General features: G+C 41.6%; 1 protein-coding gene across 1 annotated transcript; it reads right to left on the bottom strand.

Annotated features, from left to right (window-relative positions):
- Positions 1–1,315: 1,315 nt before the first annotated feature.
- LOC131978253 (pyroglutamyl-peptidase 1-like) lies at positions 1,316–12,393 on the bottom strand. Its single transcript, XM_059341828.1, has 5 exons — positions 12,255–12,393; positions 10,456–10,508; positions 5,967–6,083; positions 5,289–5,521; positions 1,316–3,654 (listed from the first exon to the last, which is right to left on the bottom strand). Exons 1-5 carry the CDS (start codon positions 12,286–12,288, stop codon positions 3,462–3,464), a joined length of 630 nt encoding a protein of 209 aa, XP_059197811.1. The 5' UTR covers positions 12,289–12,393; the 3' UTR covers positions 1,316–3,461.
- Positions 12,394–13,091: the final 698 nt, after the last annotated feature.

Below are 13,091 nucleotides of genomic sequence, written 5' to 3'. Positions count from 1 at the left end.
GATAGTATTCCAGGGACAGAGCTCTCACTCTGATAGTATTTCCAGGGACAGAGCTCTCACTCTGATAGTATTTCTAGGGACAGAGCTCTCACTCTGATAGTATTTCCAGGGACAGAGCTCTCACTCTGATAGTATTTCCAGGGACAGAGCTCTCACTCTGATAGTATTTCCAGGGACAGAGCTCTCACTCTGATAGTATTTACAGGGACAGAGCTCTCACTCTGATAGTATTTCCAGGGACAGAGCTCTCACTCTGATATTATTTCAGGTACCAGTACGGAATCATGGACATCTGCAGGGCAAATGGGGAAATACCAGTGGTGGAAAGTAGCCATTTCATTTATTTATGTTCCAAAATTGTGCTGTGCTATTTATTGGCAGCTAAATCAAAAGTTAAATGTGATTAGACATAATAATAGTAATAATAATAATAATACATTTTATTTGTAAAGCACTTTTCATTGTTTAAAGCAATCCCAAGGTGCTACAGAGTACAACAAGATTAAAAACAGGTTAAAAAGCCAAAGCACAACGATACATTTAATAAAAGGCCTTTTAATAAAGAAAGGGTTTTAGGCTTTTTTCAAAGAGTCTGTTTTTTGTGGAGCCTCCAGGTGGTCTGGGAGCAGAAGGCCTGGTCGCCCAGAGTACATTTAAAAGATGTGCATGTATAATTTGTATTGTATAATACTTGTATGTAATATTCCAATAGGCCTACATATTGGAGGCAACTATTGTACTTTTCACCTTGCAGAGATAGATTATGAATACAAAAACTAATTAACAAAAATAATTATGGTGTATTTTAATAGATGAAGCAACCCAACAGAATATACATTTCTTAAAATTAGCCACACCATCACCACCTGTAACATCAAAGTGATGCATACTCACTCATGCATCAATAATTATAATGCATTTATGTAATCAATGATGAAATTAGTACACAAAACTGTTTTCCCTTTTTTAAATTACTTTCCCCACTTATGTTTGATGGATTGGATCATTTTATTATATCATTTTTATTCCAACAGGTAAAAATCACTATTTAGTGGATGTGAGAAATGCGACCATCAATGTGCTTTTGATACTATTGATGCTACTTTTTGTAAGACGTCAGTGGCCAAAAAAGTTAGAATCTATTGGTTTAAACATTTGCAAAGTGCTATATTTATAAACTTGTTATATTTTTTAAGATATAAATATTCATCTTAAAAGTAACTGGGAAGTAAAGCTCTCAATTTTATGGAATGTAGGTATACATTTGACAAGTAAATTACATGCTTTTAATAATGAGAAATGAAAAAATACAAGGTTGTAATAGTAGACACAAAGATGTTACTTGTAATCCTTTATTTCACTTTATTTCAAAGTCTTTTTCTTTTAAAAGCCAAGATTACTAATTGTAACAGTGCTTTGTTAACAACAGAAGCAGATAATTCACAGAGCCGTCATGTTATTGTACAACAGAGCACACGCAGAGATAAAAAAGTCTTTTTGAGGTAGCCACACATCTGACTGGACAGCATCAGTAATATATCTTTGAACTGACCCGCTGGGTATTTTTAAGGCCTTTTTTTATAACACACATAAACAACAGCAAGGCACAGGGTCAGAGGTCACCTCATATGTAAACAGACCTTTCAGAGGCAGCTTCCCCACTTCCTGTTCACGTCTCACATCCACAGAGCCACACAGGAAAAACTCAAACCTGTCCATCATTCAACAGAGCTTTTTAAAACCAGACAAACCAAAATCTGAATGACAAAAGATTAAATTTAGGTCTGAGAATAAGTTGAGTTTTGTTCAGCTCAATGCTTCAGGATGCTACTTTGTGGTAGAAATCATGTTGCTAAAAGCAATAAAATGACACACACCAATAGAGAATAATCACTGGCATCTTACACAGCAAGAAGAGGCAAGTGACAAAAAATACTCTCTCATGTGTTTATGTTTTAAGAACAGGTGAAAAGAAATACAGAATAGTTTGATCTAAATGACTGTTTGTGTGTTGTGCTGTTTGCTCTAAATAGATCCTAATGAAACCTGTTCACACCTGTTCTGAAGTCATAAAATGGAGAGAAAACACCTTAATTAAAAATGTTTTTGGACTTGCCTCTCAGGGGATCCAGTCCGTCTTGCTTAACTCATAAAAACATTTAATCAAAAACTCAATGAAAGTCCATGAGACTACTACTGCTGCAGTGTTAGTTTCCTAAGACTAGCTAACAGTTTACAGGAAGCAGAAGACAGGCCATTCAATGCTAAAAGTTCTACTAAAAACTAATGAAACCGAAGCTGTTCTAACGACTCAGCAAAACACAAGACAATCCAATAAAAAAGCCATAAAACAAACATTTACACCTGAAGCACCATCACAAATGCTGTGAGAGATTAAAACATCAGAACAAACCAAAGCTCAGGAAAATAAAGCAAAGCTCACCTCGCATGCATAATTATATTCATTGGGGGGGCAAAAAAGTGAAAAATGGAGATGTGTTCATCTAGAACGCTAGATATTTCAAGTTAAAGTGACTGAAAATAAAAATATCCAATGCAAGTGTTCACATGGCTAAAACTGCTGTCCATATTCAAAATGACTTAAAATTGCAAAAACTAAATAAAGAAAGTGCTACAGAAATAAAATTCCAGGCCCAACTCTGACTGAAGAGAGTCCAACTTCATGAAAACAAATCTTCAGGTAAAATAAGCAGCGATGTCTGATTCAATGAAGGGAACAACAGAAAGCTTTCATCAAGGAATTAAAACTAGGACAGCACAACACAAGAGAAACTCTGCAAGTTCTGTCTTGAGAAAAAGTTTCAAGTTTTGCTATTCTACGATGTTTTAGATATAAAGTGATTTAAAAAAAAGACATTTATTTGCTTAATTAATCTTAGATTTCTGTGGTAATAATTGCAATACTTAATAGTTTCTCAGATAATTGTGCAACCATAATACAATTTTGCTAAACCTAGAACTAAATGAGTGAACTTGAGATCTGTAAAACATTGCACAGCCTGGGCCAGATCTCAGAGGGGTTCTGGGGTTTTCTGTCAGAATCGGGCCGATGAAACTGAGGGGAATGTGAGCTGGAACCAACCCGTTCCCTGATTTAAATAACCTTTGTAAAAGAAGGCAAAATTACAACTTCTTATAAAGAAAAAGGACTCAAGAAACAATTCAACATCATGTGTGAAAAACAGCAGTTAGGCTGCAGACTCCCATTTTATCTTCTCACCATCGGGAGACATTAAGACATAACTGAGTCAGGGATAAAAAAAACACCAAGCAAAAACCGAAGAAAGAGAGAAAAAACGCTGGAAACATGTGAAGTTTTCATTCTGTCTGAATAAAGACAACAATAAACCAAAAGAAGGAAAAGTTTGGCTACTTGTGGTTAAGTGCAATTTCTCTAGTGTGGTGAGCCGAGGGCTGGTTGGCTGGAGGTCAGAGGTCACTTAGTGGAAGTGCTGCTGGCAGATCTTCTCCTCCGCCTGGTCCAGAAGCTCCAGCATCTCCTGGATGACGGCCTGCAGGGCGCGGCCCAGGTCCTCCCCGCTGTACGGCTTCCCCAGAGGGGGCACATGGACGAAGGCGGAGCGGCCGCGGCTCAGGTACAGAGAGGTGTAGTAGGTGAAGTCACATAGATACCTGAGGGAAGGAGCAGAGCATCACCTGGAGGAGCATTACCACCAACAGAGCATCACCTGGAGGAGCATTACCACCAACAGAGTATCACCTGGAGGAGCATTTTCACCAACAGAGCATCACCTGGAGGAGCATTACCACCATCAGAGCATCACCTGGAGGAGCATTACCACCAACAGAGCATCACCTGTAGGAGCATTACCACCAACACATCAGAGCATCACCTGTAGGAGCATCACCTGTAGGAGCATTACCACCAACAGATCAGCAGGACACGTCAGTACATAACAACTAGAAAATTTCCTCTGGGGAAATTTTCAAAGGGCCACGGGGGCTACTGCCGGTGTGTGTGTGTGTGTGTGTGTGTGTGTGTATCTGTAACTGTAATCACATCAAAGATCAAAGCAATCAACAGAATTAACTGCCACCTGTTCCGGCTCAGTGACAGCAGCCAGAGGTGGACAGACTGGAATTTCTGGCCTCGAACAGAAAGCATTTTTGGCAAAACCATAATACCTATCATTGATCCGACTTCACTTTGAGCGTCCTGAGTTCTTCCTGAACGTCTACATATGGTTTTTTTTAAGAAAAATGAAAAAATAGCTTTGTTAGAGCGATCTAAAAAAACTGTTCCATCTTCCTTCTTCAGAAATCTCCCTGCGTTTTCAATATGGGAGCCAATGAGGCTGTTGGTGGTGTTGGTGGATCATCTGTGCGTCCTACGCCCAAACTATAACTCTGACAGCTTTACCAGAGGATTGTGAGGGAGAAGACTAATTTTCCTACGTTTCTATGTATAAATTATTTCTGTAGAGTGGAATTTGCGGCCTGGAGCGCAGTTTTCAAATTTATTTTTTGACAGTTTTTTCTCTCCCTCTACACTCTGGTGATGATGTCACACACTGTGACACGAACATTCCGTGCAATACACACCCATTATAATCTCAGAATTTCTCCAAAAATGATCATGGTCATTGAACAGGGATTGATAAAAAACTATATGACCTATCGAAACGTGGATTAATACACCGATACACAAGACTTGTGTCTACTGTTTAAAGTTTAAATGGAGTCTCTAGGTGAAATTATGCCGGAGAAGTAGACGTTTAAAAATCTCCAATAATTGTTCTTTTTCGCTCATTTTTTGTCGGCCGTCCCATTCACTTCAGTGCAAAATTTTGATATATATGAAAGTGGTTAAAACCAGAATAGAAAAGATAAGATTTGATGATATTTGTGCTGTTCACACTGCAGTCACAATGAGAACACGGAGTGGTTGGATAAATATATTAATTCATCAATTCACACTTGTTATTTTCTGCCAAAATTAATTGTGTGCCTTATTTAGAGCAACAGTATTGCTTTTAACTGCAAAAATAATTCATATTCTTCATAGAAGTGGGCGGAAAGCAATCGTTTTTATTCTGGTAGTTGAGTGAAATAACTCCTAACACCCTTTAATGTGAACACACACACACTGAAGAGGAAAGCTTCTTCACTGAGGAAGAGGAGAACCACCTTCATGATGAAGATATCCTGGTCTGTTGAACCATCCTCCTCATGAAGCAGAGAGTAAACGCTGCTCTGACTTTAACAAAGTGAGGTGGATGTGTTTTCAGATGTTGAACATGATTTACCTTCCAGCGTCTCTGGAGACGGACACGGCGACGCCCAGCCCCGCCGCCGCCACTCTCTTACACACCGACTCCATGTCGATGACGGAGGTGATGCAGTCAGGACCTCCCACAATGCAACACTGTGAGTCGGGGCAGAAGCTGCTGTTGTCCAGGCCCTTGTAGCCGTGATTCCTGCCACACTTCTCCAGAGTGACGGTGGTGGCCATCCCTGAGACTCCAACATGGACCACCAGCTGGGAAACAAACAAACAAGTCAGTGTACCCAGAAAATAATACTTCATAATAATACCAAAAATATCCTCTGCTCCTTTGAACCTGAGATCTCAAATGGAGCAGAAGAACCACTGAACCCAAGGATAAATAAATAACCCAAGGATAAATAAATAACCCACGGATAAATTAATAACCCAAGGATAAAGGTCACATGTTTAATGGAGAGCTTGCATGAAAGACAAACTCAAGCCAATTATTTGTTGCATAATATGAAAACTGTATTAATTTAATTTATCTCAGCATGTGTTGCACACATTTATTATTATCTGATTGTTCTCAGAGCCAACAGATCTTATTATAACTTGTATTTGGCCTGAAACATATAAAATAAAATCAATAAAATCAGACCGAACCTGACACAGTTTCTGTATTACACCTTTAAAACACACTATGTTTTCCTCTTACCGATGGATGATACTTCTTCCATAATGAAGGAACCAAACTCTGGACTGTCTGATACTCTACAGGAACCTCAGAGACATGCAGGTCCACTTCCCCGCCCAGACCCAGCTTCTTCAGTTCCTGTCAGACACACAAAGACAGAAAAGATCAAACACGCGTCATTCGTTTGGCGTTTTAAAGAGATATCTTTATATCTTTATCTGTTTTAAAGAGATATCTTTATATCTTTATCTGTTTTAAAGAGATATCTTTATATCTTTATATCTTTATCTACAGTCTCTCACAGTCTGAGTGGGAGCTAAAGTCTCTCATTCATTTCTTCATTCAAAATACAAAGGAAAAATGATTGTATATGAAACCCTATTTCTGATTCTGATTGATAAAACAACAATTATTCAGAGCCTAGAACGATCTATGGCCAAATGTTTATAATAATACATTATATTTTTATAGCACTTTTAAAGGTTCTCAAAGTCGCCTAACATAACAGAAATTAGACACACAAACACAAAATGCAGAAGAAAACAGAAGTAAACAGAGATGAGAGATTCAAGTTCAGGTCTTGTTTATCTTTGGTACACCAGCTAATATTGATAGTCAAATTTTGACAATCGAGCTTTTAAATGACAGACCTTTTTGCTTTTTCCTGGACGAATGTCTTTTCACTTGTTCTTTCCAAATAACATTATTTTGCACCTAAAAAATGTCTATAGTGAAAACCAAAAACATGTAACTGCAACACTCTGTCACACAGCGTCTTTATAAATAACACGAGAAAAGCAAGAAATAAAAGAAGCAATGACACAAACTATAAGTTAGATAATAAGTGTGAGTGGAGCCCCTCCCCCTCCCCCCCCCCCCTCCCCCTCCTGGACACTGACCCCGCTAGTGCTGAAGACGAGATGTTTGACCTGCGGGGACCCGCCACAAAGCTCCTTTTGTTTGCCTTTAATATCCTGATCAAGTCCGTCTAGACACCCTGACAACCAGCATCCCCCACATACAGAGCCTCCACCCACATACAGAGCCTCCACCCACATACAGAGCCTCCACCCACATACAGAGCCTCCACCCACATACAGAGCCTCCACCCACATATAGAGCCTCCACCCACATACAGAGCCTCCAACCACATACAGAGCCTCCACCCACATACAGAGCCTCCAACCACATACAGAGCCTCCACCCACATACAGAGCCTCCACCCACATACAGAGCCTCCAACCACATACAGAGCCTCCACCCACATACAGAGCCTCCAACCACATATAGAGCCTCCACCCACATAGAGCCTCCAACCACATACAGAGCCTCCACCCACATATAGAGCCTCCACCCACATATAGAGCCTCCACCCACATACAGAGCCTCCACCCACATATAGAGCCTCCACCCACATACAGAGCCTCCACCCACATATAGAGCCTCCACCCACATACAGAGCCTCCAACCACATACAGAGCCTCCACCCACATACAGAGCCTCCAACCACATACAGAGCCTCCACCCACATACAGAGCCTCCAACCACATATAGAGCCTCCACCCACATATAGAGCCTCCACCCACATACAGAGCCTCCAACCACATACAGAGCCTCCACCCACATATAGAGCCTCCACCCACATATAGAGCCTCCACCCACATATAGAGCCTCCACCCACATACAGAGCCTCCAACCACATACAGAGCCTCCACCCACATACAGAGCCTCCACCCACATACAGAGCCTCCACCCACATATAGAGCCTCCACCCACATACAGAGCCTCCAACCACATACAGAGCCTCCACCCACATACAGAGCCTCCAACCACATACAGAGCCTCCACCCACATACAGAGCCTCCACCCACATACAGAGCCTCCAACCACATATAGAGCCTCCACCCACATATAGAGCCTCCACCCACATACAGAGCCTCCAACCACATAGAGCCTCCACCCACATAGAGCCTCCAACCACATACAGAGCCTCCACCCACATATAGAGCCTCCACCCACATATAGAGCCTCCACCCACATACAGAGCCTCCAACCACATACAGAGCCTCCAACCACATACAGAGCCTCCAACCACATACAGAGCCTCCAACCACATACAGAGCCTCCACCCACATATAGAGCCTCCACCCACATACAGAGCCTCCACCCACATATAGAGCCTCCACCCACATACAGAGCCTCCAACCACATACAGAGCCTCCACCCACATACAGAGCCTCCACCCACATATAGAGCCTCCACCCACATACAGAGCCTCCACCCACATACAGAGCCTCCACCCACATACAGAGCCTCCAACCACATACAGAGCCTCCACCCACATAGAGCCTCCAACCACATACAGAGCCTCCACCCACATACAGAGCCTCCAACCACATATAGAGCCTCCACCCACATACAGAGCCTCCACCCACATAGAGCCTCCACCCACATAGAGCCTCCAACCACATACAGAGCCTCCACCCACATACAGAGCCTCCACCCACATATAGAGCCTCCACCCACATAGAGCCTCCAACCACATACAGAGCCTCCACCCACATACAGAGCCTCCACCCACATATAGAGCCTCCACCCACATACAGAGCCTCCAACCACATATAGAGCCTCCACCCACATACAGAGCCTCCAACCACATACAGAGCCTCCACCCACATACAGAGCCTCCAACCACATATAGAGCCTCCACCCACATACAGAGCCTCCAACCACATACAGAGCCTCCACCCACATATAGAGCCTCCACCCACATACAGAGCCTCCACCCACATACAGAGCCTCCAACCACATATAGAGCCTCCACCCACATATAGAGCCTCCACCCACATACAGAGCCTCCAACCACATACAGAGCCTCCAACCACATATAGAGCCTCCACCCACATACAGAGCCTCCACCCACATACAGAGCCTCCAACCACATACAGAGCCTCCAACCACATATAGAGCCTCCACCCACATATAGAGCCTCCACCCACATACAGAGCCTCCACCCACATATAGAGCCTCCAACCACATATAGAGCCTCCACCCACATACAGAGCCTCCAACCACATATAGAGCCTCCAACCACATACAGAGCCTGCACCCACATACAGAGCCTCCAACCACATACAGAGCCTGCACCCACATACAGAGCCTCCACCCACATATAGAGCCTCCAACCACATATAGAGCCTCCAACCACATATAGAGCCTCCACCCACATACAGAGCCTCCACCCACATACAGAGCCTCCAACCACATACAGAGCCTCCACCCACATACAGAGCCTCCAACCACATACAGAGCCTCCAACCACATACAGAGCCTCCAACCACATACAGAGCCTCCACCCACATACAGAGCCTCCAGCCACATATAGAGCCTCCAACCACATACAGAGCCTCCAACCACATACAGAGCCTCCAACCACATACAGAGCCTCCAACCACATATAGAGCCTCCACCCACATACAGAGCCTCCAACCACATACAGAGCCTCCACCCACATACAGAGCCTCCACCCACATATAGAGCCTCCAACCACATACAGAGCCTCCAACCACATACAGAGCCTCCAACCACATATAGAGCCTCCACCCACATACAGAGCCTCCAACCACATACAGAGCCTCCAACCACATATAGAGCCTCCAACCACATACAGAGCCTCCAACCACATACAGAGCCTCCAACCACATACAGAGCCTCCAACCACATACAGAGCCTCCAACCACATATAGAGCCTCCACCCACATACAGAGCCTCCAACCACATATAGAGCCTCCAACCACATATAGAGCCTCCAACCACATACAGAGCCTCCAACCACATACAGAGCCTCCAACCACATATAGAGCCTCCACCCACATACAGAGCCTCCAACCACATACAGAGCCTCCAACCACATATAGAGCCTCCAACCACATATAGAGCCTCCAACCACATATAGAGCCTCCACCCACATACAGAGCCTCCAACCACATATAGAGCCTCCAACCACATATAGAGCCTCCAACCACATACAGAGCCTCCAACCACATATAGAGCCTCCAACCACATATAGAGCCTCCACCCACATATAGAGCCTCCAACCACATGCAGGACTCAGATCCAAACGCTGCTGCTGCACGAACAGCAGCATGTCCCCGTACGCCACAAAAACAAGCACTTTGGGGGAAAAATGCTCTTATATTATATATAATAACAAACTATTTATGCAGACTGCTTTGTTAAGGTGGCATGACATTTTTAAGAGGTGATGTTTTGTCCAGAATGAATAGAAAGCATTTAGTAAAAGCCTGTTTAGCCTGAATAAAGAGCTGAATATGTCATGTAAATAAATTGTTTGTTAAATTGGATTTAATTACAAACACACACGTAACAACAGTCATTAGGTTATAATCTAAAAACCTGCTCATACTGATTTTTGTTTGATTTATTTTCACACCACTGTAAGGAAATAATGAATATATGCAATAAAACAAGAAAAGAGGAGAGAACACACCTGAACTGCGACCCAGCTGGCGTTGACCGTGTGCTCTCCAAAAGGCCCAAAACCTGCAAAACATGTCACGTACGTTACTTTGGTTACTGTTCTGTGTTTACTCTTGTTCTGCATATTCTTAAACAGATTTAAATGTGACTTTGTACTGTTTGTTTTTCCAGCATGAACATATTGCAATTGTATTTCTGGTGGGATCACTTAGACATACATCCATTAGTAAAAAAAAAAAAAGAGAAAACAAAGTAAATGCAAATACATTTAAATCTGGAGAAGCAGATATCAAAGTATTGTAACTTTTAAAAAAGACTATCATAAGTTACTTTGCCAAATATTGCATTTGTAATATAAACAAGCAACAATATACAGACATAAACCTTCCAAAATACTTGATTTTCAAAAAAGAGAAAACACTATAAAACAAATGTAAAGTCTACAGTGCTGCACTAATTACCAAATTAAAATCAGTCACTATCACTAAAAGTCTCTCTTCACTCCGTATGACTTAGAAAACTGCAGCAGCAGACTATAACTGATCCTCCAGCCTTGTTTATGAAGGATCTATAAGTGATCCTAGGGTCAGGGGGTCCCTGGGGGTCCCTGGGGGTCCCTGGGGGCCGGGGGGGTCAGTCTGTCTGACAGGCTGGTGAAAGGAGCAGACGAGGAGCAGACGAGGAGCAGACGAGGAGCCGGCAGCTGCCAGCCGGACTCTATTGTGAAGGATCAGTTCCCAGGAAACCTCCACATCTAGAATCAGCTGGTCTGGAGCTCCTGACCCCTTTGTGTCTGAGTCCCAGCTTCTTATCCTCCACCAGTCAATGTTCACGACTCTAGTTTGGTCATTTGGAAAATATTATATTTTCAGAGGTTCGGAGTGAAGTTGCAACGGAAAAAAATTCAATAGTTACTTGTAAAAGTTGCATTTTTTTTTTTTAAATTATCACTACAAAATACCTCCCACATCCACGTCCAAGTCCTAAAGTCTAAAACACTAAAAGTATTATTACCATATTATTATTTACAGATAGCTATCCATCTCATCTATGATTGCTGTTTATTATTTCTGGAGCACATATTTAAGTGTCAATAAATAGCTATGGTTAACTATAACCACACACTAACATTTGGGATATGGTTGTTGCAGGTTATCGGTTTTTAAATGAAACATGAATATCATGTTTATAATATACCTATGATCATATTGGGTCAATTTTATCTTTATTGCTGCTTTTGTGCAGTTTTGCTCACATTTTCTGGGCCTCCCTATATTTGTATTATGAGTGTATTTTTGCCAAATAGAGACAAAACACATAACAAACAAAGTTAAAGATTCATTTGACTGATATTTCATTTTCTTTAGATATCGCGATAATGTCGTTCTCGTGAATTATTGATGATGAACCCTAGAGAACTTTGATTTGACTTATTATTGATGATGATCTCTATCACTTACGTGCTTGGCACATAATTACACAGTTGCAAGATATTTACAGATGCAATCAAAATGAGCTATATGAAGTTAGATGTTTATTAATGCTAAGCGTCAGATGTTTACCTGTTTGTTTGCTATGGACAGACAGGAAACAACAACAACAACAACAATATTTCACCTAGCTTGTCAGCGGCTCTAAATCAGGTTTCATATCTGAATCGATAAGTGAATACCCTGACAGGCTGATATTATTATAATCAGCTGTGGATCAGCAACATGACGCCATTACCGCCAGCAGCTGTTATCTACACAACTTTTCTCCACTTCAGCTGATGTTTGTCTGCCCGGAGGAGGGTAAAAGAGGACCAACCTGTAACAACCACAGTCCGCTTACTGTTGTCCATCTCCGGCCTGTAGCAGAGGCTCCGGGGCTTTATTCTTCCGGTCTTTTATTATGAACCAGGACCGTAAAGAGCTGAAACGGTCCGCAGCTGACTGTCCGCCAGACACAAATGAAGCCGGAGGCTCCTCCCTGCTGCCGGCAGGACGCGTACGGCGTGACGTCATTACGTCATTACGTCAGCATGAGACGCTGATTCTTTGGGGGCTCAGACGTAAAAATGTTTTTTTAATGACAGACATTAGATAATAGGAAAGCTAGTAGTGTTATATTATATTTTGAATTTCTTATACTTTAACACATAAGAAATAAATATAACTAGAGAGAACCATAGACTGTATATATGTATATATATATATATATATATATATATATATATATATATATATATATATATATACATATATAGAACGCATATCGTCACCCTGTTAAAATAATCGCCTCACTCATTTTTTCTAGTTTTGCAAGAAAAACACAAAAACTTCACCAAAAGTGTAACATATGACATTTATTGATAATTTCACTCAAAAAGGATGTAACAAAGGATGCTAACCTAATTTCAGGTAAATAATTTGCAGACTTACATTACAAACACAAATAATTATTCTTTAATATTCCTAAATCTGCGTGTGGCTGATCATACTTGTACATCTGTTATAATATGCGGGTTTATAATAATAATAATAATAAATATGATAATATGTGTCATGTTGCTTTACAAATTAATTGTATAGTGATCTTGTTGTTTTTTAATAGGACTTTGTGATATTTTAAACATATACTGTATCAGTATAATATTCCTATACT

This window comes from Centropristis striata, chromosome 9 (genome assembly GCF_030273125.1).
Source record: "Centropristis striata isolate RG_2023a ecotype Rhode Island chromosome 9, C.striata_1.0, whole genome shotgun sequence".
Taxonomy (NCBI): Eukaryota; Metazoa; Chordata; class Actinopteri; order Perciformes; family Serranidae; genus Centropristis; species Centropristis striata.
This window is presented reverse-complemented; position numbering and strand designations above follow the sequence as displayed.

Bases quoted from the DNA above. Each gene is read 5' to 3' on its own strand.
- LOC131978253 (XM_059341828.1), bottom strand. From the start codon at position 12,288: ATGGACAACAGTAAGCGGACTGTGGTTGTTACAG. The intron at 6,084-10,455 runs GTGTGTTCTCTC...TGTGTCTGACAG, and splicing joins CCAGCTGGGTCGCAGTTCAG to GAACTGAAGAAGCTGGGTCT. The intron at 5,522-5,966 runs GTAAGAGGAAAA...TTTGTTTCCCAG, and splicing joins GGAAGAAGTATCATCCATCG to CTGGTGGTCCATGTTGGAGT.